General features: G+C 43.8%; 1 protein-coding gene, 1 long non-coding RNA gene and 1 pseudogene across 6 annotated transcripts in view; 1 reads left to right on the plus strand and 2 right to left on the minus strand.

Moving 5' to 3' along the window:
* Positions 1-26,636, plus strand: part of LOC147627271 (uncharacterized) — a 78,273-nt gene that overhangs the window by 42,127 nt on the left and 9,510 nt on the right. For 2 of the 5 annotated variants that reach the window (XR_015268469.1, XR_015268468.1), the window contains one exon: positions 24,352-24,915. The exons of the other annotated variants lie outside the window; for them this stretch is intronic. This is a non-coding gene — a long non-coding RNA (uncharacterized LOC147627271). Of the gene's footprint in view, positions 1-24,351; positions 24,916-26,636 lie in introns of those variants that run through there. 5 annotated transcript variants of the gene reach the window in all.
* On the minus strand, positions 2,539-4,441 carry LOC147627273 (uncharacterized; annotated as a pseudogene).
* On the minus strand, positions 19,397-20,642 carry LOC147627274 (uncharacterized). The gene is made up of 2 exons (XM_086816189.1): positions 20,003-20,642; positions 19,397-19,788 (listed from the first exon to the last, which is right to left on the minus strand). The coding sequence occupies exons 1-2, from the start codon at positions 20,461-20,463 to the stop codon at positions 19,767-19,769; spliced, it is 483 nt and encodes a 160-aa protein (XP_086672315.1). The 5' UTR covers positions 20,464-20,642; the 3' UTR covers positions 19,397-19,766.

Here is a 26,636-nt window from a genome sequence, read left to right on the forward strand (position 1 = left end):
ACTTGGCCTTTATTCCCAACACTTGATGTGAGGCATCTCTAGTAACTTTCCCTCCTTTTGCTGTCTTCACAACATGAGGCCAAATCTCATTAACCTGTTGAATCTTCTCTTTAGTTTCCATCTCCTTCCTTGGAACACGTTCCACCTGTAATCCATATGTAGAAGCTTCCACAACCGCAAAAGCATGTTTAGTTGTCAAATCATCCATAATTTTTCTCATACCACCTTTGCCAAAGTTGGTTCCAAGAGGTGAACCTGTCTCTCTCAAATGAATTTTACCATCTTTGAAGAAGACAACACCTTTACCTAACGCATCTTTGAAAGTCTCACAATCCTTTCGAAAGTGATTTGTAAGATCACACGATATGCATCTTGAAACAAAACCTCCACGACTTTGAGGTCTTTGCTCAGAAGGTCGCCCTTCATCTTCAAATCTTGCAAACTTTAATTGTAAATCTCTCATACCTTTCACCAATTCATCAAGAACCGAATCTTCAACTTTAGGGCTTGTTGAACTCGCCTTACTTGCTTGTTCCGTTGATGTAGAAACAGGAATAGTGCTAACCACAACCATCTTGTTCCTTCGCTTTTGTCTCTTTGCAAGCAAGGAAAGTGCATCTTCTACCTTTTTCCAATTAGCCTTTAGATCTTGTTCTGTGCTCGTCTTCCAAAAGTATTTCAAGATTTCTTTGAAGAGTAGGGTCAGTAGCCTGCAAGAAAAGCTTCGTCTTTTCAACCTCCAATGTTTGTTGTTCCCTGTTTGATAACTAAGAGTATTTACGCTCAAACTCTCGTAGCAATTCTGTACAGATAACCCTTTTATTGGGTTTAGCAACCCACTCCAAAAAAGTTCTCTTAGTTACTCGTTCTAGGTCCTCCATGAAGTATTCCTCCTTGAGCAACTTCTTGAAATCTTCCCAATTGTTTGCATGATTTTGTTGTATCTCTCTTACCCTTGTCTTGATCTCGAAAACAACAACCCGTTCAAAGTTTTCTATCATGTGTGTCTCAGTAACTCTGTTCAACTCCATCTCCTTTGCATAAACCTTTAAATACTTGGACACATCTCGACCTTCAAATTGCTCTACCTTGTTTATCACCAATTGAAGAGCTTTTGTTATAGCTTCTTCCATCCTTTCCATGTTTTGTTGTTGTTGCATATACATGGCAAATTCTCTGAACATCTGCAACATGTCTTCTTGTCGTACGACTCCTTCACCACCATCTTAAGTTGCCATATCTTTGTACTCCCACCCCGGCTCTTTCACGTCGGGTTCACCAAAAATATATCGAGAAAATTTGCGTGTGTGTCGGGAGGACAGCGGGTCTCTAGCTGTGGGAGTCTGTGTGCTATAGTGAAGAGAATTGAGATTATGATAGTAGAGAAGGATTATAGTATATAGATAAGACCTTGAATCAATATGAGTAAGAAAGCAGAGATGATATTGATTACACAAAATTGAAACCAAATAGAGATGAATCAACACACAAATAAGAGACTTGAGACTCTATGTATCCCAAAACCAATCCTTGATTAGGTAAACCTGTATACAAAGAGTTCTCTCCCAATTTGTGTCCTGCTTTATAGTCAAAAAATCCCACCAAACACCAACTTTTGCTCCACTACTCAGACAACGATTCCGATGGTTCCGTTGGCTTTGAAAGGGGGGTAAAACACCAGGATGCTTGGTCAGAAATCTCCCGGGTCGCTCGTTCTCCACTTTCCTCTTCCGGAGTGCTATTTGCTTTCTTGAATGTGCGATTGCGCGATGCGCGAACTCGGGAGCCTCTCTTCTTCTTATATATCTCTCCAAACAAAGAGTTCTCTCCCAATTTGTGTCCTGCTTTACCCTTTTATAGTCAAAAAATCCCACCAAAACACCAACTTTTGCTCCACTACTCAGATAGCGATTCCGATGGTTCCGTTGGCTTCGAAAGGGGGGTAAAACTCCAGGATGCTTGGTCAGAAATCTCCCGGGTCGCTCGTTCTCCACTTTCCTCTTCCGGAGTGCTGTTTGCTTTCTTGAATGTGCGGTCGCGCGATGCGCAAACTCGAGAGCCTCTCTTCTTCTTATATATCTCTCCAAATGAGGTGAAAAAGCAACTTACTTTTTTGCATGAAGTCCTATTTTGGGAGTTTTCATTCGCTTTTGGGCTATTTTTTACAAAAAGTATGTCCAAAATATACATAAATAAGCTAAACCATAAAAAAATATCAAAAATATGAACCGTCCATAATGTGGCCACTCTGAAGGATCGTGCGTGTGCGCCAGGAGCTGTGTTGTGCGAGAGAGGAGATGGAGAAGAAGAGGAGACACAGGATGTGGATGGGGAGACCTGAAAGTCTGGCAACCCCCTATACACTCTATAGTATATATATAGGTACAATCATCAATGGGCGCCTGCCCAAGGCATGGGCGGTCGGACAAAGGCAATGCGCCTCTGACCCCAACAACCTCCCACTTAGAGGCGAATGTGCCTCTGAATAAGAGCACCTAGTCTAATGACTAATGTACAAGACTGATGAGTCAGAACCACACTCATCCAATGCCCACATATGGTCTATGATCGTGTACATCCGGCTGTCCTGCTCCCGTGTAAGTCCATACACCACCAGACATACCACACACGTCCTGCAAGTATGTACGCAATACCTGCATAACTCCCCCATGCGCTATGCCAGTATCAGTCACCGAAAGACTGATAGCAAATGCTCCCACAACAGTTGCTATATCTGGTCTCGAGATCAACATCTCGTACATGAGACCACCAAATGCTGACGCAACACTAGCTAAACCTGCTAGCCGTACTGAACATGCATCAACATGAATGTCCCTGGCAATAGGCATCTCTGGCTGACTAGGCATGTCAACCCCATGCATCTCCTGAGTGTCCACAAAAGATGCATCAGCCTGTTGTGCAACCTCAGAGCAAGCCTGCTGCTCTAGGTGTTTACTCAAGGATGAATCCTGCACAACAAAATCTCCATGCTCACTGTCAAGCATAGTAAGGAATGACTGCATAATAGCGGACTCCTCAACATTCTCTACAACCATCCACTGCAAAAAAGATGACTGAGTCTGCTGTGACTCACTAGAGCTAACCTGCTCTAACTCTCCATGCATAGACTCCTGCACAACCACCTCATGTCGTGTCTCACTAGAGCAAGACCGCTCTACCTGTCTATCTCGCATAGAAGTATCCTGCACAACTGACTCACTGCTCTGCTCTATGACTAGCAAAGCATCTAAATTTGTCACCACCATCAGTGACTGCTCTAACTGTGCAACCATAGAGCTATCGTGCTGTAACTGTCTGTCTAAAGAAGATGCCTGCACAGCGAACGAAGTGTCACGCTGCTCATCTGCAAAGTATACTCCCCTAGACTGCGAACGTCTGCATGGCAATGGACTCACAGAGACTACGGCGTCTCTAACACCAAGAACGTGAAGAAGGGTCAAACGAGAACCACGACTGCCTCGCGCTATCACAAGTGAACCCCTTTGCACCATGTAAGACTCATCTGTCAAATGAACCTGGCACCCATGATCCCTGAGCTACGAGATGGAGATCAAACTCCTACGAGTAGATGGCACATACTAAACATCATGAAGCACAAGCATACTCCCACTGGCAAACTGCAAATGAATCTCACCCACATCGTGAACATCATCCTGTCTTAGAGCAGAAAACGTGCTAAACCACTCCCTGTGTGGAGTGACATGACGCATAGCACTATTGTCCAGCTGCCAATCGTGAGACAAAGTCCACTCACCACTAAGTGAAACATCATGCATAAGAGTGTCAACCACACTTGTACTCTGAGCCAATGGAGTCCTCCGTTGTCTCCAACGCCTAAAACAACGTCTCCTCATGTGCCTTGGTCTGCCACAATGCCAGCAAACCACATGTCTACGCCTCTGAGATCTGCCTAATACACTAGCCTGTGTATCCAATGACGAACTGTCACTACAAGATGCCATAACTGAGCGCACAATGAGTCCACAGATCAGCCCACACCAAACGTGAGACAATCTGTCAATGAGCGTAAAGCTCCCACAGTGTCAATACATGAGCTGTACCCACTCTTGCACAACACTGCAATCCCGTAAGCTAATCACCAAGCTCACGCTGTGCGGTATCGATGCATACACACACTTATCTCCCACCTGTAGAGAACACCGCACGCAAAAACCTGAGTGCTATCGCAATCGCAACCTGGATCGCATCAACGACGCACATAAAACTCCTGGGAAAATTTCGCCAGAGTTCCAACAGCAAAATGGCTATAAACCCAATAACCAAGTAACTGCTTGTAAGCTCAAAACCATGAGCATCCAACACGCATCAAAATCCGCACTCAAACATGCATAAATCTCTGCGAATCTGTGTCCAAAACTGAGCTAAACCAAGCTCACGCAGTACTTGTCTCTAAGCGTAACTCAAGCTCATGCGCATAGATATCCACAGTCACATACATGCGAGCAACAAAGCTCAAAATGTTTGCCAATCCGGAATGCAAACAAAAGACCTGTGACTGAAATCCGCTCACGTAGAGCATATGCACAAAAACGAGACCTGTAAGTGCTCACAAATGAGCAATGTGTACCGCAATTGCATACATCGCCGAAGCCTGTATAGAAAACCTGTAACCGGAGAGAATACGTAATACGCTCAATGCATACACCGCATCAAGCGAGACCGCTGACGAACCCTGCCAGCCAAGCGTACCACACGACCATACATGCGCGTAACAGTAAATGAAGTGTCGTGGCACCTGGCACACATACGGACTCCTCCTGTCCGAGCAACTGGTGCCTCAATAACTGTAGAAGAAAGGCGGCAAGAAAGATCTCTCTCTCACACGCCTACGGCTTTCCCACATCTCTTCGCAATGTCCAAGCTCGCTCGAGCACTCCTCACGGCGCTCACGCTGCCAACGCTGGTGTGTGTGTGTGTGTGTAGAGAGCACAAGAAGCTCTCAACTTCTTCTCTTGCTTGCGCCTCATGGCTGTCCTAGCTGCTCACAGCGCTCACGGCGCTCCTCACAGCTTGCCCGCGAGTGCCTACGCTGCACTACAGCTGCTCACGGCTGTCCCCTCTCTCTTCGCACACACAAGCGCGCAATTTTCAGCGCTTCACTTCTCTTCGAATCAATCTCCAGCGCTTCACCTCTCCTCACGGTTAGCTTCCTTCAATTTGGATAAGGCCGGGAAGATGCCGTTCCCGCGCCGACCTTGCCGAGAGTGTCGCCGATGCTCAAGGCTCCACGATCTGCTTTGCAGATCTTGCAGATCCGCACCCGCAACAGTAGCACAATGCTCGAAGGTCCGCTGTGATCTCCGTTTGTCGCCGCCGCGATCACGCACACGCGTTGCGCACACGTCGCACGTCACGCTCTGATACCAGTTGAAGGATCTTGCGTGTGCGCCAGGAGCTGTGTTGTGATACAGCCACTGCTGCATTCCTAATACTCTCAAGACAGAAGACACACAACAAGAGGAACAGAAGATAAGACAGAAAGACTGACAAACTGCACTATCAATTCAGAATTCATCATGGCTACACAGAAATTCTGCCAAGAACTACCATCGCGTACAACTGAAAAGAACTACCCCAAATATATAGACTTCCTATGACTTGGTCACTTGGTCACTTCCAAGATCCAAAAAACTAACAAACTTTCAAAACCCATACATATGACTTAAGGTAATCCGCCAAAAGGTCTATCCAAAAGGTCTATTCTAAACAATGTCATGTTGAAGGATTGTGGAGAGCCCTCCATGAATTATGGTCATGTCACTTTGCACTTACAGTGTGATGAGGAGCATGCAAGATTTTCCAGAGACTGACGCCAGATTTGGGATATATCAGTTGGGGTACTTTTTGCTGGATGCTGTCAGGCACTGGGAGACACATGCTTTATGAGGCGGATACTCTTGATACAATTTTCTATATTCAGAGAGGTTCCTGTGCCCTGAGGATGCAGGTAGCGTTCCTTTATCTGCATTGCCAGAGACTTCTTCAGAGAGCTACACAGAGATATTTGAGATTGTGGCTAGCATCACACGCTGGTGTATTTGGAGGGCCAAATGCAGGTTTGTGTTGGGAGGTTAGTCTTCCTCTTACCAGCATGTCCTTGCTGAGATTTGGGGAGAGATTATTCACTCTCTTCGCGGAGCGTGGGACTACCTCCTAACCTTATCTTCCAGTGCAGGAGAGCTTCGTCAGGAGCAATTTCTACATACTTGGGAGTTCTCGCCAGCTCTTCTTTAGCATGAGGGGTGGTGTTCCAAGATGGAAGTACGCTCCACAATGGCTACTCTCTAATATTTCTATCCCGCCTTGATTTTTTGTATGTATAGCGCTTTTATGCGCGGCTCTGGAATATAATTAGACCTGTTTTCTGTGGGAAAAAAAAATAATCTTCACTTTACCGATTATGAGAACATCATCTTCTTTTGTAGGGGAGGCACCGCGTTGTCGTGCCGCTTCGCGGACACAGTGTGAAAATTCCTTTGGAGCCTTATCAACGAGCTTCTTGTTATTCTAGGAGTAATAGTGTTAGTTTAGCCACTACTTTGAGTGTGTTGGGATGAGAGGCGCATTGCCTTTGTCCGACCGCCCATGCCTTGGGCGGGCGCCCACTGATGATTGTACCCATATATATACTATAGAGTGTACACGGGTTGCCAGACTTTTAGGTCTCCCCATCCACATCCTGTGTCTCCTCTTCTTCTCCATCTCCTCTCTCAAATGTGTGCGTTGTTGCAGTGAAGCCTGATGTGTAGGTGAAGCTTTCTTGTATTTGTCAGAGTAGCTGTCATCAGGAATTGTCAGAGTTAGTTTAGGAAAAACTGCTTTGCTCATGCACGAATAAACACTGGCGATCACGGTGCTTATGACGGGTGTTCATGGTCGAGTTTGCTCTCTTTTGTGAGAAGGACGGGTGCCAAGAAGATGCTGAGAGCAGCAGCAGTAAGAGCGACAGTTGCAGAGGTGGTTATGGTTTCTTGGGAGCTTGATGCTAAATGGTAGTTCGTGCTAGAGAATTCACAACCATTTCTTCATTCGTATTTCACACGGTGGGCAGCGAGGCGGCAAGGTTTGTAGCAAGCAGAAGATGATTGGAATCAAGAACGAGGTGACGAAATTGGAGTCAGAGGGTCGACAAATCTGATTTGCAGACACAAGTCAGAATTTGTAGTCAGTTCTGAAGTCAAAATTCAAAAACAATATCTGAATCACAGATGACATTTGATTTGCAGACTGAATTTGCTTTGCAGCCAGAAGGTAACTTTTTATGGCAAATTTTTCAAGGAGAAATCATAATATTATCAATTTAAAATATTTCAATCAATTTTAAGCAGCCAATTAAATGAACTTGGCGGATCCCGGTACAGCATCCGTGGCTCTCTGTTTAGCAAATTTAATGGGTCTCGGATTGGTGTGGTGCATCTTTCTTGAGGGCTGAATATGATTGTTGTATTTTAATTATGTGAGTGTGTCATGGGGGGTAAGAAGAAGAAGAAAAAATGTGAGGTTTGCATGAGTCGGAAGCATGAGGTAGAGGATTGTCTGTGTGCAATTGATGAGTGCTCAAAGGGAGATGCATGTAGGAAATGGTGTATGGTTGACCTATGCACAAAGTTTCATAAAATTATCCATAAAGTGCATACAGCATCAGCTTGGGAGGAAATGAAGAATGCATTGGGAAGGTTAGATGACTTTGAGGATGTCTTGGAGAGTGCATATGAATGGTTAGCTGATCACAAAGGAGACAGGCGAAAGTCATGTTCCAGTAGGAAAAGCATTGGGAAGTTACAAAAAGCATGTGAGAAGTTGAGAGATGCATATGCGGATGAGTTTGAAGGGGAGTCAAGTGATGATGATGACATTTGGATTGGCATGGAGTTTGAAAGTCATCAAGTGGGAGTACCAAAGATGGTGGAGAAGGAGGTGCAAAAGGAGCTTGGCCAAGAGAGCCTCAAAGAGCCCTTAGATACCCCTAATCTACCACTAGAGTATGCTCATGCAGTGACTGTGGAATTTCTGTCAAACATATCTACACAAGAGAATTTGCAGTTGGAAGATGTTGTGGGATCGATACATGAATCCTATAAACAGATTTTGAACTTAGAAACCCAATGTGCTGAACAAACCTTACAGGAGTTTACACATGCTGATTGTGATGGTTTGCGAATTCAAGCAAAAAGTCAGATCATTGTGTCTGATGTTGCCGATGATCACAGAAATCAGACTTTTGATTTTGAATGTTTTGAAGGACATATTTTGATGTCACAGGTTGATATTCAACAAGGAGATGTTTCAATTGTAGAGAATTTGAACAAGCGGATTGCTTTTTGTTTTGAACTGAATTGGGCTGAATCAAGTAAAGGTGTTATCGATCAGATTGAGCAAGGGGATTATCAAGAGCAAGTCATTGAAGAGTATAAAGTAGGTTTGACAAGTTTGGAGGATCAGCATATGATGTTTGACATGCAAGATGATGCAATTTCAAGCTTTAGCTCGATGGATGTGTATTCTGAACGAGATGTGGGACAGGTTGTTGTCAACCCAAACATACTTTTGTCAGAGGATGTGTGTTTTAAAGCTGATGAGCCAATAGAAGTGGATTCTTACAGAATGGGTTGCCAGATGTGGATGACGGGTTGTCAGAATTCAGATTTTCATATGTTTCCAATTTTGTGGTTGCAAGTTGGGTTTAAAAGAATGCATTACAAGGTGCAATGTGATTAGAATTCATTGTTTTCAAATCAGATTTCACTGTTTCAGAGTCAAATTTCAAAGGATGTTGAGGAGGAAATTCCGTCAGGTTCAGAAAAATTGCACAAAGGTGTGAAATATGTAGATGACACTTTGTATAGTTCAGAACTAATGTCAGATCATTTCAGACAGAAAAAACAGATCTTGGAGGATTTTTTGATTGTCAAGGCGGACTTGTACCTAGTTTTGCAGGGCAAAACAGCTGAAATATGCTATTTCAAAGGTGGAGGATAGTCTGAGGATTGCTAATTTAGTCTTAGATCATGCAAAAGTGTTAAATCGGATTCAGGAGGATTTTCAGAAAAAGATTTTACCGAATGATTCGACAAAAATTCTGCCAGGTGTTCAGGTGTTCAGAAAATTCCACCCCATGTTTTGGAAGTATTTAAAAACTTCTTCTTTTCAAGGAGATTCAGATCAGAGACTGAGAAGTGCAAGGAGGAGGATTCAGAATTCAGATTTTCATGTGTTGCAGACTTTGAAGTTGCTGATTGGGCAACGAAGAATGCATTATAGGATGCATAGTGATCAGTTTTTATGGTTTGTGGATCAGATCACATCTAAACAGGGTAAGAGGATTCCAGAGGATTATTTGCGGATTATTTTCCTGATTTTTATGGAATTTTCAGATTTCAGAGCAAACTTGGTTTGTATACATCTCAGTAGGTTTCTTGCATATTGGTGTCACATTCTCATACAGCAGATGGCCAAATAAACCTACAGGAGCTGATTGAGGCTGATTTTGATGGTTGGAGGATTCAAGCGGAATGCCAAATTCATCAATGGGAAGTTGCAAAAGTTGTCGAGGGTCAAAGTTTTGGTTTTGAAGTGTCTCAATCTCTGATTTTGCTGTCAAAGGTTCAATCTAATCTTAAATATGTTTTCATTGTGAAGAAAGTTGGTGATCAAATTGACTATTTGGCAGATTTGGGTTCAGATTTATTTGACAAAGGTTGTTTTGATAGCATTCAACTTGGAGGATGTCAAGTGCAGATATTTGATGGATGTGAAGCAAGTTTTACAAATCTGACAATGTCACAACAGGTGTGGAAGATTAGAAGGCAGAATTATGTGGTGAAATTTTCAAGTGTTCCAGAAGTGTTGTCTAATTTGCCAATCAAGTTTCTTTCATTCAGCTTGACAAGGGAGTGTGGTCCGATTTTTAAAATGCGGAGGAAGTAATATTTCAATGAACGGATAGGAAGTCAGATCAGCAAAAAGCCAGTAGTGCAGCAGATTAGTCAGAAATCAGTAGAGCATTATGTTTCAAATGGAAAGTCAGCGGATATGCAAAATTTCAAAGAGGAGGATGTTCTGATGGCGTTTATGCTGATTTTGTTTTATCTTTGCAAGATTCTTTGCTTGTCTAGTTTATGGATCAAGGGATTGTGGGTCCGATGTCAGCCTTTGGCTCAAGCCACCGATCTGTGCCAAGTGTTTAGAATAGATCTTTTGGATAGACCTTTTGGCGGATTACCTTAAGTCATATGTATGGGTTTTGAAAGTTTGTTAGTTTTTTGGATCTTGGAAGTGACCAATTGACCAAGTCGTAGAAAGTCTATATATTTGGGGTAGTTCTTTTCAGTTGTACGCGATGGTAGTTCTTGGCAGAATTTGTGTAGCCATGACGAATTCTGAATTGATAGTGCAGTTTGTCAGTCTTTCTATCTTATCTTCTGTTCCTCTTGTTGTGTGTCTTCTGTCTTGAGAGTATTAGGAATGCAGCAGTGGCTGTATAGGAAATGTGTGCGCTATTGCAGTGAAGCCTGATGTGTAGGTGAAGCTTTCTTGTATTTGTCAGAGTAGCTGTCATCAGGGATTGTCAGAGTTAGTTTAGGAAAAATTGCTTTGCTCATGCACCAATAAACAGATATAGTCAAGAGATGGAATGTAATGATCAGGAGGATGTGAAACATGTGTAGACCTCCTTAACACAGGCGGAGCCTGAACTGCCTGATGTTCCACTCCATCACCTTGCACTTGAGGAGTTGCATTAGCAATAGGTGCTGACTGTCTTGCTATTTGTCCATCTTCTTGGAACGCAACTCTCCTAACCTCCATTGTAGGTATAGACTTCTTATGCATCTTGTCTTCGTTGAAATACACATCATTGCTGTGGATAATTTTTCTAGCATTGAGATCCCATAGATGATATCTCATCTCACCAAAATCAACATATCCAACAAATATGCATTTCCGAGACTTTGGTGCTAACTTGTCCCTAAACTCCTTAAGTACATGGTAGAATGCCTCACAGCCAAAGACCCTAAGATGCTTGTAAGAAGGTGGCTTTCCTGACCAAAGCTCTTCTGGAACCTTCTGATCTATAGCCCTATTATGAGATCTTTTGATAAGATGAACAGCTATAGCAACTGCTTCTGCCCAAAGTCCATTAGGCAACCCAGTGTTTGATAGCATACTTTGTACTTTCTCTTGAATTATATGATTCATCCTCTTAGCAACACCATTTTGTGGAGGGTTATATGGAGCAGCCAACTCTCTCTTTATGCCTTTAGAATCACAAAAATCCTGAAAGACTTTAGAGATATACTCCCCACCATTGTCTGTGTGCAAACACTTGATCTTTTTGCCACACTGGTTCTCCACTAGTGTTACAAACTTTTGAAACACTAAAAAGACATTATCTTTTGGCCTGAGAAGATATACCCACACCTTATGTGAATAATCATCAATAAAGGTTACAAAATATGAAGCTCCACCCAATGACAATGTAGGCATAGGCCCACACACATCACTATGAGTAAGTGCTAATGGCTCATTTTTTCGAGTGCTTCCCCTTTTATGTGGTAACTATGTTTGTTTACCATAAAGACAATGCTCACAAAGCGAAAAATCAGAAAAATTAAAACCAGGGACATAACCAAAATGAGAGAGTAATTCCATTCCTTTCTGAGATATATGACCTAACCGGCGATGCCACAAAGAAACACTTGGCTGCTCGGTTATACAAAGTACATTATGCTTGACATTGGACATATGTAACATGTACAGAGTGCCACACTTTGGCCCACAAGCTACTACAAGAGAACCCTTCGTGATTTTCCAAGAACTATCACCAAACACACTAGTGTAGCCTGCATCGTCCAACTGTCCTGTGCTCACCAAACTCTTAGTAAGATTGGGTATATGCCTCACATTCTTGAGAAGAAATGAAGAGCCGTTTGAAACTTCAACTGCACATCACCAATGCCCAGGATCTCACAAGCATGATCGTTCCCAAGTTGAACAAGGCCCTTGCGAGATGCATCATATGAAGCAAACCACTCCCGATGAGGAGTCACATGGAAAGATGCACCTGAATCAATGATCCAATCTTTCACATCTTGACCATCTGATGCAACCAATTGTGCAGTATTCAAATTTGATGTTAACAGCACATCAAAATGTTCATTCTCATCCGAATCTTCCTCCTCAATGCATGTAGCAGTGATCTCTTCAATCTTCACTATGGCTTTGGAATTTTCTGAACTCTTCTCATTGTTATCCTTTCCCTTATCATGTTTCCACTTGTAACAGTCTTTCTTCACATGGCCCTTATTTTTGCAGTAATAGCACTTAATGTCCTTCTTGCTGCGACCATGTGATTTGCTACGAGACTGATTTCTCTTTGTAGACTTCCCCCTTGCATGGGATCTCCCCCTCACCATGAGGGCATTGGAACCCTTGGCTGGTTCCATGTTCTTTCTATTTACTTCCTCTGTTAGCAAATTGCCTTCAACATTTGCACTGGTAAGACCATCAGTAGGGGTAGAATTACTAAGAGCTATCCCGAAAAGTGTCCCAGCTTTCCAGTTTTGTGACCAACAAGAATATAGCTTTCATAAAATCGTTAAATGTAATGCCCTATGCTGACAACTAACTGAAAATAGTGTTGAACTCATTAAGATGATTGGACATGGACGTCCCTTCCTTCATCTTCAAATCAACCAATTGTTTCAGCCAATAAACCTGAGAAGCTGCACTCTGCTTCTCATATAGGTCACATCATTTTTGCCATATATCATAGTTGCTGGTCTTGTCTTTGACATTGAAGTAAACAGATTTAGAAAGTGTTTGCATGATAAAAGACCTAGTGAGCTCATCCAAGTCTTTCCATTTATCCTGTGGCATAGCTTTTGGTTTGACTTCTTTCAACTTGATAGGCTTTATCTGCTTTTTCTGCACCAAGACATTATAAATATGCTCTTTCCAGAATGGGAAGTTAGTGCCATCTAACTTCTCAATGTTGAACAATGTCTTCTCCAAAGAGGATGCCATCTTTAACATTGGAACAGCTCACGTGCAAACTTCTGCGTAGTCCAAAATTCTACGTAACCAGATACTGACTGAATTTTGATAGAATTTCGACTGTGTTTGTTGGATATCACAACCAAAGCAAAACTATAGTATGGACTATATAATCACCGAGAACACTACTCAGCTAACGCATAAATCGACTGAGAATACTACTCAGCAAATGTATATACATAGCAAAGTGTTCCTGCAGTCCGACTGACTACCACATGTCCATACATAGGTTCAGCTTTAAGGAGTTTGTCAAGGGATCGCTCCAGAAACCTGTATCGCCGAAGAGATCTCAACATCCGAGAATCTCCCAGCTCAATAAAACCTCACCTCGACCCTCACAAAAGGTTGCATACCATCCTTGTAACAAAGATACATTCCAAAATTTTATACATAGGGCAAACCATAAGCCAGGTAAGCATATGTCTGGCGATGCTTAAATATGTGTAACAAGCTGTTGATTTCTAGATGACCTTTGTCATCAGAATTTAATTTTGATGAGTGTCGTGCTTTATCAAGGCTTTTCTCTCTCTAAAAGTGGCCATTCGGGAAAGAAGAAGCACAAGAAAGCACATATTGTTGGACAACGAGGCATGTATGAAAGTGAATTCAAGGCTAGGGAAGTGCCAAAAAGGTGAATTCCGAGAAAGGCCACTACTGGAGGCAGTGTCCCAAGTGGAAGACCGAGAAGGATGAAGATTCCTCAGTCACAATCATGAAGACTCCGGCTTTTGTGCACCTGGAGGTGGTGGACACCGATGTTTCATTTTCTTCAGGCAAGGAGGAGATTGGAGGACTCTCCGCAACGGATACTCGGGAGTGGATTCTCGATAGTGGTGCTTCCAGGCACATGACTCCTTCCCGTTCCGGTTTACAGGATCTCTGCAGGCTTTCTGGTCACATTCTTACTGGGGATACATCCACTATCCCAGTTCACAGTGAGGGCAGGATGGAGATCATTCCCGATGGGGTGGGAAGCATTCCTCCCCGGTGTTGTATGTTCCGGCACTTGGTTTTCATCTGTTGTCAGTGCATCAGGTTTGCAAGACTGGCGTACGGGTGGAGTTTGATGAGCATTTTGTTGCTCTCCGAGACAAAGCAACAGGCCAAGTGGTTTGGGAAGGCGGAGTGGAGAATGGAGTTTACAGGCTTTCAGCATTCTCTCTCCCAGGTCCTCAGGTTTGTGATGAGTGGCAGTCTGGTAATGGCCACTCAAGTGTGGATACGCTGCAGGTGCGGGCTTTCCAGGACCAGATGGTGGATAGCTTGCCAGTGGATGGCAGCAGTTGTTGGCAGGAACTTTCCAGTAATGATGTTGGTAGTTCTTGTGTTCGTGAGTCAGAGGAAACTGAACAGGTCACTTATGGTCTGATGTCTCGTAGTGTTCGGGACATAGAACCTCCAGTAGATGAGGATGTTCTTTCCACGGTAACCTTTCGGAAAGCCTGGCAGGTGGCAGGTGCTTACTTGCGGGAGGAGGTGGTTTCTCTAGGCTTTGTGGTTCCGGATTCAGAGGGGGTGGTTGACAGGTTTCATCAGGTTTCCAGGACTTGTTTTTGCACTGTAACAGGTATTGATCCTTGTGAGCAGTGTGATGCCTTTTTGACTCAGAAGCTGTATGGTTCATGGATCTGGTTGATGGACACCAGAATGGACGGGAGCTTCCTGATGAGGTAGTTGAGCTCATGGTTGCAGATGACTCTTTGGGAGGCAGGATTGCGTTTCCTGTGGTTTCTGCGGCATGCGAAGGATCAGGGTCTCTTGTACACAGGAGGGGGATTGTTGGATGGAGTCCGACTCCACGGTTGGAGTGACTCGGTTTGGGGAGGAGATCCGGACACGAGGAGATCTACTTCAGGCCCAGGAGCAGGTTTTTGGAGCTGTAAGAGACAGTCATCTTTAGCCTTGTCGAGCACAGAGGCAGAGTACCGGGCTGTTTGTGATGCTGCTTGTGAGGTGGTGAGGATGCAGAGGTTGCATTGCAGGTTTGGGCTTCCACTGGAGGAACCCATGGTCATCCAGAGGCACTTTGTTCGTGAACAGATCGTTGCTGATGACATCTTGCTAGAGTTCTGTTCGACAGAGGACAGTACGGTGGACCTCTTCGCGAAGTCGCTCTCTCAGGATTTGCTCAGGCGGCACCCCAGCTCCCTGTTGTTGGTTTCACAGCCAGGAGCTGAGAGAGGGTGTTAGAAGTCATCTCCTGTCTAGATTTATACACCAGGGCCTTTGTTGTGGGTGTGCCCGCCCTTATGAGGTGTTTTATCATTTTTCCCCACTCTCCGCATTTTTTCCCTATTTTTCCCATTTTTCTGTGGCTTGGGAGGCAGCCCTGAGTTGGCAGGAGGATCCATTTGCTGGCCGACTACATCAGATGTGTGTACTGGAGCTGGCCGACTGTACTTGATGCAGTTGTGGACCCTCAGAGCTGGCCGACTGGCTGCATGCTGCTGGCCGACTGTAGATGCAGTCGTGGAGCCTTTTTCAACAGGCCGACTGCACATGTGGGGGCATATAAATAGGTCCCCACCCCCATACCACTCATTGTATCATACCCGGGATTTTCTTGTGTATAACAGAGCAGAGTTACACGCCTACATCTCTCTCTCTCTTGTGCTGTTTTTTCTGCATGCGTTTTTTGCTCGTGTTCCCAGATCTGGTCATCATCTCCGCTGCGTATTCTGACACTCACCAGTAATTTACGGAGTACATACGAGCCTCTGAAGGACTTAAAAATCGCTAAAATACAGCTTACGGGAAGTGGCAAAAGTGGGAATGAGGGCTTTGTTTGGCCAATTTGGGACACTTTAACCCAATTAGAGGGCAAGAACTAGGCGCCCTCCTCCTCCCATTACCTGCCCATGCTCCACCTCTCTCTAGCCACATGGATGCTAAAATTGGCATCATTTTCTACCTCGATTATCTAAAAAAAGTAGCATGCATGGAAACAAGGTACAACGTGGGACCCAGTGACCTCTAGGAGTGGGCAATCACTATGTTGAAATAGCAAGTGGAAGTCTTATGTGAAACATGTGTCAAGACAACTCCTCAAGGCCATTGAATGCCAGTAGACACAGCCTTCATCAAGTCGTGAACTTCAAAAAGGTTTATCTCTCTCATTAAGAGGCGAATTAGAGTGATCAAGAGCTCAAGTGAAGCTCTCATAAAGCTCTTCAAACTCAAGCACTCATATGCAAGCTATATGCTTATAATTATGTAGCACCCCTTGGTAGCTATGATTCTTAGGCTATGGAGCACTTTCATCTCAAGCTCCTTCCCTAATCCTCTTCAAAACTCTCATTTTCTCTACAAGTACTCTTGGCTTGAATAGCCATTGAGGCTTTGAGAAGAGGACAACGTAGTGCAAGGGAGAAGCAAGCCAACAAGCTCATGGGTTATGGAGTTCCTAGCCTCCATGGTCCTAATGATGTATTAATTCAAGCTACTCTCTTTTTGTAAAGAGTTCAAGAGCAAAGATTAATACGAAGCCTTTTGAGGGGGGTCCGCCTCAAGAAATCCTACCCTCAATCTTGTGTTGATTGTGTTAAGATCTTGCTCTAATGTGCTTGTTATGCATATGCTAATTGTATATGTGTGTGAGTTGCCAAATGAATTCATCATATACTATGTTGTTCTTATCACATGCTATCACTACTAAGGGCATTAACTATAAGGAAATCATAAGTGTCATTAAGGCTAGTCACTAAAAGAGCTAAGAGTAATACTTGTTATTTGCCCTAAAAGAGCTTAATACAACTTGATTTCAATCTTGTTCTTCTGTCATACACCAATTATGAACCGAACATTTATGCAAGGCCATACATATGTAGAGGGTGGAAGGATCCATACATTTTTATTTTCAACCAATTGAGAATCATGCTCTATCATTTTAAGGTAAATGCAAGTATGACTTTTCATAAATGTAGGGCTTGGTAGATGTTCTTTTCTTTGTTTTAGAGGTGATGCAAGATTTTTCCTTCAGAAACAGGGAGGATTGATCATGATACCATGGCAAAGCACATAGCCTTCACTTTGGTTTTCCTTTCCAAATCCTTGGTGTTAATATTTGAATTTTCTTTTCATTCGAAAAGAAGGTTACGGGTTCAACCCTCAACATTCCACTTATGCAATTGCGATTGTAAAAAGGTAGGGTTTGTCCCATTCTCCTTCTTTTCAAAGGAGTTCAGCGGCTGTGTCAACAAAATGCACCATTTTTACCCCTCTCTTGGGATACCATTTATTCATTTGCCCCTTGGCACCATTTAATGCATTTAATTGCCTTTGCCTTAAATCCATCTAGTCACGTGCCATTTTCACCCGCACCAAGGACCTTGACATTTAATCCTTAAACCATTTACACAAAGCACAATAAAAATAATACAAAAGTCGGTTCTCTAAAGGAAAATGTCCACTGATCCCTCCGAGGTCACGTTACCCCAACTAGAGCGTAATAGTCCACCACTGGAGTGCATTGCCTTTCAAGAAGGTGGCTGCCTTCCTTATCTTTGAGCTTTCAATGAAGTTTCCACTAGTATATGCAGCATCAAATTGTTGCAAGAAAGTCAAGGCTTTCAACCTATCTTGCACACCATTGAAAGTTTCAAATTGTACCACAGACCCACCCTCTTTATAGTCCTTTCACTTGCCCTTAGGTGCCACATTGTCATACACAGGAGGCTGGGAATACAAAGGTTGCATCATACCTTGCACATTCGTCCCATTCTAGGCATTTGTGATGCTTTTGTTGAACCACCCATCATTCTAGGCATCCCAACTTGCATCCCCGGTTGCATTCCAAGGTTGGCATACATCACATTTGTAATTCCAGCGTGCAAGCCTCCCATCTTGGGTTGCTGAACCCCATGCATACCGGGCTGCATATTTGCATTCTGAGTGCCAGGCATACCCATACCTCCCGTAGGCTGCCCTACCATGGCCTAAAAAACTGATCCACCTCTTTGCATCATTGACAGAGGAAAGGACTATTGTCCTTGATTTAGAGACTAAAAATTATTGGCATGAGAAAGTTTGATGTCATTCTTATTTCTTCTTTTTCTTAGCTGCCTTCTTAGATTTAGGAGAATCTGTAATAATTTCAGCAAGATTATGAGTTAATTGCGTCAATGTGCCCACCACACTTGCCAATTGAGCCCTTATGCCCCCCCCCCCCCCCCCCCCCCCAAAAAAAAAAAACGTAGCTAATCGTACGAATACGTACGATACGGTACAGTACGATAAGTACGTACGAATGATTCCGTACGTCGTACGCAACTTAGCCTGTCAACACCTAGGGACTTTTAGGAGACTTTACCCCCTCTAGGCTAGTCCCCCAAAGCCAAAGTAGTCGTAGTTTATTTTCTTATCAAAAATCACGTCCCCATGACAGTGATTGCTTGTATCCATGAGATAGGAAATTGTAGGGGCTGTAGAAGAGCAAAGATTTCTGGGGACTGCGAGCGGAATGTCGGAACACAATCATTGGGATAAGTGGTCACCAATATCTAGTACCAAAATCAAAAGTTATGGACCATAGAAACACAGTCAGTGGTGGTAATGGTTTTGAAATCAGCATAGATGCAGGAAAAATGTACAGCAATCAGAAAAATGTGAATAATTTACATGAAGCACCAAATCATTTTGGAGAAAATATATCCATGAGACCACCCATAAGTGGTGAGCTTTAGAGAGGCTAGACTAGAAAACTAGACCTCCATATTCCTCCAATTAAGGATAGGGTGATCCATAGAGTATGAGGCATGCATGACAGGATACGTATGTACACTTTCACGATCCTCATGAAACATAAGATTGGCAAACAAATTGCAAGTATAGCTACGAAGGTACACAGGCAAACACTTGTTCCCAACCATTTGAATGGGAAAGTGTAGTTGCAGAAAACAAGATCATTTAGCACCTACCACGAAACTGGACTAATTGCAGTAACTGCCATGATCATGTGGGCTGCGACATAGGCTTCGCGTCAGGACAAATAGGCCAGAGCAGAACCTACTTAATGTATCTACGGAGCAGACAATGAGGCATGCTAGAAACCCAATAATATACATACGAAAATATATGCAACAGAGAATCAGAAGCAAAGAAAAAACCAGACAAGAAGATAATTTTGAAAAGATATTGATATGATATTAGACTTTGAAAACCTACTCTAATTAGCAACCTGGGAAGAAAAAAGGATAATCTACATATGTGCAAGCACACCCACACACAAGTGCACACATAAAGAAGAAACAAACTTCATTGCTATTTTGGGAAGACCACTACTATGCTATACCTCGACAAAAAATTGAAATAATCGGCATGGCTTTACTACAAGTACCTGTTGCCTCTAGTTGTTTACCTCCTTTTTGCAAATCAGCCCATCTTAACTGAATCCAATACATTCTCACTAAAGGCAACACTTGTGAAATTGGTCCAGTAAGAAAGAGAGCTTGCAAAAAAAAAAAAGGCTTTCCCCAAGAGAAGCATTGTTTGGGAGCACTATCAAAATTGGAGGAGAAATCTACTTCTCATATGTGAACTTGCATCCCTTGGCCAGCATCCTTTTTAAAAAACTGGAGGAAGAGACATCAAGTTATGGTGGAACATCCATGAAGGCAACATAACCCCCAAAACTCTACTCTTTAATGCTCTGTTTTTCTTGTTGATCAGCATCATCATCCATGTTCCTGTGCCAGCCTGAAATCATGACAGCAAAGAAGTCTTTACTAGATGGTAATAGATTGCATGGTAAAAACTTCATCGTGAATGCCATGCACTTACTCTATGGTGCTGTCTACCACAAAGAATCTATCTAGTAAGACATGGTTGTGTGTGTGTTTAGATGAGCCATGAAAAATGTGATGGCACCAATGTGATGTGAACAGAAAAACTCATTTTCTTCCATTATTACCTCACTTCCATGTAGACCCTTGTGAAACACTGCTCCAGCCGTGCTCTAGCTCGCTCAAAACAGAATGCCACTTGGGTCAAAGGAACACCATCCGCCAGCTTTATTTTCATCTTCTCCCATGTTTTTGCCTTGCACAACGGACCTATGAGAATGTCATAGTCGTGTGGAGACCTGGTCTCGTTGAAGTTGCCTGCACAAAACTCTTGCCATGCTAGCTCATCTTCCTCCGTATCCTGAAACCACCTGTATGTAAATGAACGATGCGCACCGGGAGGGGACTTCAATCCATGCAAGACCTCCACGTCCACATCAAATACCATCACGCTCACATGGTCAGTAACACTCTTGGAAGCATGGTAGTGAAGTGGGTGCTCGTAAGCGTGGCGCAGTGAGTTCGATACATAAAAAGCCCTGTCTCGACTGAACTCATTTTTTCGAAGCTCTGGATTGATGCCCTGCATCTTGAATCTGTCTAAGGAGGAGCCCCTTGTGCCATGATACACGAACCACCTTCCGGCCTTACAAGTGTGTGGATTGTAGAGCTTTCGACGAAGATCACCAATTTGACCATGAGAGACAAACTCCCATGATCGTGATCTCAAAGTCTGTCGCCTACCTGGCGCTCCATGCTGTGGGGTGGTAAATGTTATGCTGCTCCATATTTTGAAAGTGCATCCTCTGATCAGGAGGTCCACCCCTTCCTCCATCTGAGCCACGTCCAGCCCCCCTCCGACCTCCACCACCAAAGCTCCTACCTGCACGGCCACCTCCATGACCTGCTCCCTGATGACTGCCTCCACCACCATGCTCTGATGCACGTTGTCTTTGTCTCCTTCGTCCCTACCTCTGCCAACTCCCTCCATCATCTTCTCCAGAATCTGCAACCTCTTCTTCCTCCTCGTCACATGATTCTTCTCCCATGAAACCACAGAGAGGAGATTCATCCTTAGCACGACACTCACTCTCGATATCATGTAACAGGGTGATTGCAATACCTGCCTTTCCATATCTGAATGTATAGTCAAGTCCTAAGAAGGATTGTCGGAGGAGGGAGAGATTTGTACGAACCCTGTTGATGATAGAAGGTGAGAAGAAAGTTCCTAAAAATGTAAGCACATCATTCACATCGGTGCTGAAGGGATCTTGATCCAACTCTCCTGATCTGTCTATTTTTTCTTACATCATACCCCAGAAAGTTCCACAACCAGCAGGCATGTGAAACGCTAGCGTCACGAATTCCGGAACCATAAAATTTTCCAAATGCCTCATCCTGTCCTTGCTACGATATCTCTCAAATCCCATCCTGTCCTTCCTGTGATATCTCTTCAATCCCATGATATTCTCTGGTATCTCTCTGTGATGATGATGCTTGCGCCATTGCAATTACAACGCTCAAACCACAAGTGCCCTTCAGCGCCTCCTGCTTTAGTGGAAATGCCGCTCTAAGCTCAAGTGCCCGTCCACTGCCTCCTGTTGTGGCCGGGTTCAGACCAGTAGGCACCCGCTTCACAAGCCAAAGAAAAATACAATGAGACATGTGACTGCATTTGATTTAAGGCTATCCATGCGCACGGCATGACGTGAGCCATTCCGCAGAGCAAATCCGTATTTTATAACATCAAGCTTTGCTACTCCGAAGGAATGCAAAACCCTAAGACTAGTAATATGAGAGCTCCCGTGCTTATGCTCCCACACTCATGCAGCATGATTGAAAATGCCAAGAGAAGAAATGCCTTCCACAAGCAAAACGCAATTTATCCATGGACAGATTCTTGGCACCTGTGTTATCTGCGCAGTTCACCACAGCACCCACGGGAAGACCAAGTGACATGCGAAACTTGTTCCCAGAGGAACCTCCACGCCCTGCAACCGCACAAACAAGCCATTGTGAAATGAAGGACCCAAAAGATAATGCCTGTCGACAACAGTAATGTTGCGATCCTCTAAAGAATCTAAGGATCTCCTTGCAAGAATCAACCTCTCTGTGTCTATAAGAGTGTGTGTGTGTGTGTGTGTGCACTCGGGGCTACTGATCTGGGCTTTTATCATCTGCACGTCTTGATTTACCTATGCTAGGCTGATCGTTGAGGGCTCTCACTCCCCGCTCCCCCGCCGCACCCCCCCCCAACACACACACACACACACTCTTATAGACACAGAGAGGTTGATTCTTGCAAGGAGATCCTTAGATTCTTTAGAGGATCGCAACATTACCGTTGTCGACAGGCATTATCTTTTGGGTCCTTCATTTCACAATGGCTTGTTTGTGCGGTTGCAGGGCGTGGAGGTTCCTTTGGGAACAAGTTTCGCATGTCACTTGGTCTTCCCGTGGGTGCTGTGGTGAACTGCGCAGATAACACAGGTGCCAAGAATCTGTCCATGGATAAATTGCGTTTTGCTTGTGGAAGGCATTTCTTCTCTTAGCGTTTTCAATCATGCTGCATGAGTGTGGGAGCATAAGCACAGGAGCTCTCATATTACTAGTCTTAGGGTTTTGCATTCCTTCCGCAGCAGCAAAGCTTGATGTTATAAAATAGGGCTTTGCGCTGCGGAATGGCTCACGTCATGCCGTGCGCATGGATAGCCTTAAATCAAATGCAGTCACATGTCTCATTGTATTTTTCTTTGGCTTGTGAAGCGGGCGCCTACTGGTCTGAACCCGGCCATAGCAGGAGGCAGTGGACGGACACTTGTGCATAGAGCGGCATTTCCACTATAGCAGGAGGCGCTGTGACGGGCACTTGTGGTTTGAGCGTTGTAATTGCAATGGCGCAAGCATCATCATCACAGAGAGATACCAGGGAGAATAGCATGGGATTGAAGAGATATCACAGGAAGGACAGGATGGGATTTGAGAGATATCGTAGCAAGGACAGGATGAGGCATTTGGAAAATTTTATGGTTCCAGAATTCGTGACGCTGGCGTTTCACATGCCTGCTGGTTGTGGAACTTTCTGGGGTATGATGCAAGAAAAAATAGACAGATCAGTAGAGTTGGATCAAGATCCCTTCAGCACCGATGTGAATGATGTGCTTACATTTTTAGGAACTTTCTTCTCACCTTCTATCATCAACAGGGTTCGTACAAATTTCTCCCTCCTCCGATAATCCTTCTTAGGACTTGACTATACATTGAGATATGGAAAGGCAGGTATTGCAATCACCCTGTTACATGATATCGAGAGTGAGTGTCGTGCTAAGGATGAATCTCCTCTCTGTGGTTTCATGGGAGAAGAATCATGTGACGAGGAGAAAGAAGAGGTTGCAGATTCTGGAGAAGATGATGGAGGGGGTTGGCAGAGGCAGGGACGAAGGAGACAGAGACAACGTGCATCAGAGCATGGTGGTGGAGACAGTCATCAGGGAGCAGGTCATGGAGGTGGCCGTGCAGGTAGGAGCTTTGGTGGTGGAGGTCGGAGGGGGGCTGGACGTGGCTCAGATGGAGGAAGGGGTGGACCTCTTGATCAGAGGATGCACTTTCAAAATATGGAGCAGCATACCATTATGGTATACATGTCTCCATTTACCACCCCACAGCATGGAGCGCCAAGTAGGCGACAGACTTTGAGATCACGATCATGGGAGTTTGTCTCTCATGGTCAAATTGGTGATCTTCGTCGAAAGCTCTACAATCCACACACTTGTGAGGCCGGAAGGTGGTTCGTGTATCATGGCACAAGGGGCTCCTCCTTGGACAGATTCAAGATGCAGGGCATCAAGACAGGGCTTTTTATGTATCGAACTCACTGCGCCACGCTTACGAGCACCCACTTCACTACCATGCTTCCAAGAGTGTTACTGACCATGTGAGCGTGATGGTATTTGATGTGGACGTGGAGGTCTTGCATGGATTGAAGTCCCCTCCCGGTGCGCGTCGTTCATTTACATACAGGTGGTTTCAAGATACGGAGGAAGATGAGCTAGCATGGCAAGAGTTTTGTGCAGGCAACTTCAACGAGACCAGGCCTCCACACGACTATGACATTGTCATAGGTCCGTTGTGCAAGGCAAAAACATGGGAGAAGATGAAAATAAAGCTGGCGGATGGTGTTTTTTTGACTCAAGTGGCATTCTGTTCTGAGCTAGCTAGAGCATGGCTGGAGCAGTGTTTCACAAGGGTCTACATGGAAGTGAGGTAATAATGGAAGAAAATGAGTTTTTCTGTTCACATCACATTGGTGCCATCACATTTTTCATGGCTCATCTAAACACACACACAACCATGTCTTATTAGATAGATTCTTTGTGGTAGACAGCACCATAGAGTAAGTGCCTGGCATTCACGATGAAGTTTTTACCATGCAATCTATTACCATCTAGTAAAGACTTCTTTGTTGTCATGATTTCAGGCTGGCACAGGAACATGGATGATGATGCTGATCAACAAGAAAAATAGAGCATTAAAGAGTAGAGTTTTGGGGGTTATGTTGCATGCATGGATGTTCCACCATAACTTGATGTCTCTTCCTCCAGTTTTTTAAAAAGGATGCTGGCCAAGGGATGCAAGTTCACATATGAGAAGTAGATTTCTCCTCCAATTTTGATAGTGCTCCCAAACAATGCTTCTCTTGGGGAAAGCCTTTTTTTTTTTTTGCAAGCTCTCTTTCTTACTGGACCAATTTCACAAGTGTTGCCTTTAGTGAGAATGTATTGGATTCAGTTAAGATGGGCTGATTTGCAAAAAGGAGGTAAACAACTAGAGGCAACAGGTACTTGTAGTGAAGCCTATGCCGATTATTTCAATTTTTTGTCGAGGTATAGCATAGTAGTGGTCTTCCCAAAATAGCAATGAAGTTTGTTTCTTCTTTGTGTGTGCACTTGTGTGTGGATGTGCTTGCACATATGTAGATTATCCTTTTTTCTTCCCAGGTTGCTAATTAGAGTAGGTTTTCAAAGTCTAATATCATATCAATATCTTTTCAAAATTATCTTCTTGTCTGGTTTTTTCTTTGCTTCTGATTCTCTGTTGCATATATTTTCTCTGCTCCGTAGATACATTAAGTAGGTTCTGCTCTGGCCTATTTGTCCTGACGCAAAGCCTATGTCGCAGCCCACATGATCATGGCAGTTACTGCAATTAGTCCAGTTTCGTGGTAGGTGCTAAATGATCTTGTTTTCTGCAACTACACTTTCCCATTCAAATGGTTGGGAACAAGTGTTTGCCTGTGTACCTTCGTAGCTATACTTGCAATTTGTTTGCCAATCTTATGTTTCATGAGGATCGTGAAAGTGTACATACGTATTCTGTCATGCATGCCTCATACTCTGTGGGTGACCCTACCCTTAATTGGAGGAATATGGAGGTCTAGTTTTCTAGTCTAGCCTCTCTAAAGCTCACCACTTATGGGTGGTCTCATGGATATATTTTCTGCAAAATGATTTGGTGCTTCATGTAAATTATTCACATTTTTCTGATTGCTGTACATTTTCCCTGCATCTATGCTGATTTCAAAACCATTACCACCACTGACTGTGTTTCTATGGTCCATAACTTTTGATTTTGGTACTAGATATTGGTGACCACTTATCCCAATGATTGTGTTCCGACATTCCGCTCGCAGTTCTCCGAAATCTTTGCTCTTCCACAGCCCGTGCAATTTCCTATCTCATGGATACAAGCAATCACTATCATGGGGACGTGATTTTTGATAAGACGTGATTTTTGATAAGAAAATCTAGAGGGGGTAAAGTCTCCTAAAAGTCCCTAGGTGTTGACAAGCTTAGTTGCGTATGACGTATGGAATCATACGTACGTACTTATCGAACTGTACGTATCGTACGTATTCGTACGATTAGGTACATTTTTTTGGGGGGGGGGGGGGGGGCATAAAGGCTCAATTGGCAAGTGTGGTGGGCACACGCAATTAACTCAGAATCTTGCTGAAATTATTACAGATTCTCCTAAATCTAAGAAGGCAGCTAAGAAAAAGAAGAAATAAGAATGACATCAAACTTTCTCATGCCAATAATTTTTAGTCTGTAAATCAAGGACAATAGTCCTTTCCTCTGTCAATGATGCAACCAGGGTACTTTGGAGGTGGATCAGTTTTTTAGGCCATGGTAGGACAGCCTACGGGAGGTATGGGTATGCCTGGCACTCAGAATGCAAATATGCAGCCCGGTATGCATGGGGTTCAGCAACCCATGATGGGAGGCTTGCACGCTGGAATTACAAATGTGATGTATGCCAACCTTGGAATGCAACCGGGGATGCAAGTTGGGATGCCTAGAATGATGGGTGGTTCAACAAAAGCATCACAAATGCCTAGAATGGGACGAATGTGCAAGGTATGATGCAACCTTTGTATTCCCAGCCTCCTGTGTATGACAATGTGGCACCTAAGGGCAAGTGAAAGGACTATAAAGAGGGTGGGTCTGTGGTACAATTTGAAACTTTCAATGGTGTGCAAGATAGGTTGAAAGCCTTGACTTTCTTGCAACAATTTGATGCTGCATATACTAGTGGAAACTTCATTGAAAGCTCAAAGATAAGGAAGGCAGCCACCTTCTTGAAAGGCAATGCACTCCAGTGGTGGACTATTACGCTCTAGTTGGGGTAACGTGACCTCGGAGGGATCAGTGGACATTTTCCTTTAGAGAACCGACTTTTGTATTATTTTTATTGTGCTTTATG

The sequence above is a fragment of the Cibotium barometz genome, chromosome 21, assembly GCF_041138505.1.
Source record: "Cibotium barometz isolate CiBa-2024 chromosome 21, ASM4113850v1, whole genome shotgun sequence".
Taxonomy (NCBI): domain Eukaryota; kingdom Viridiplantae; phylum Streptophyta; class Polypodiopsida; order Cyatheales; family Cibotiaceae; genus Cibotium; species Cibotium barometz.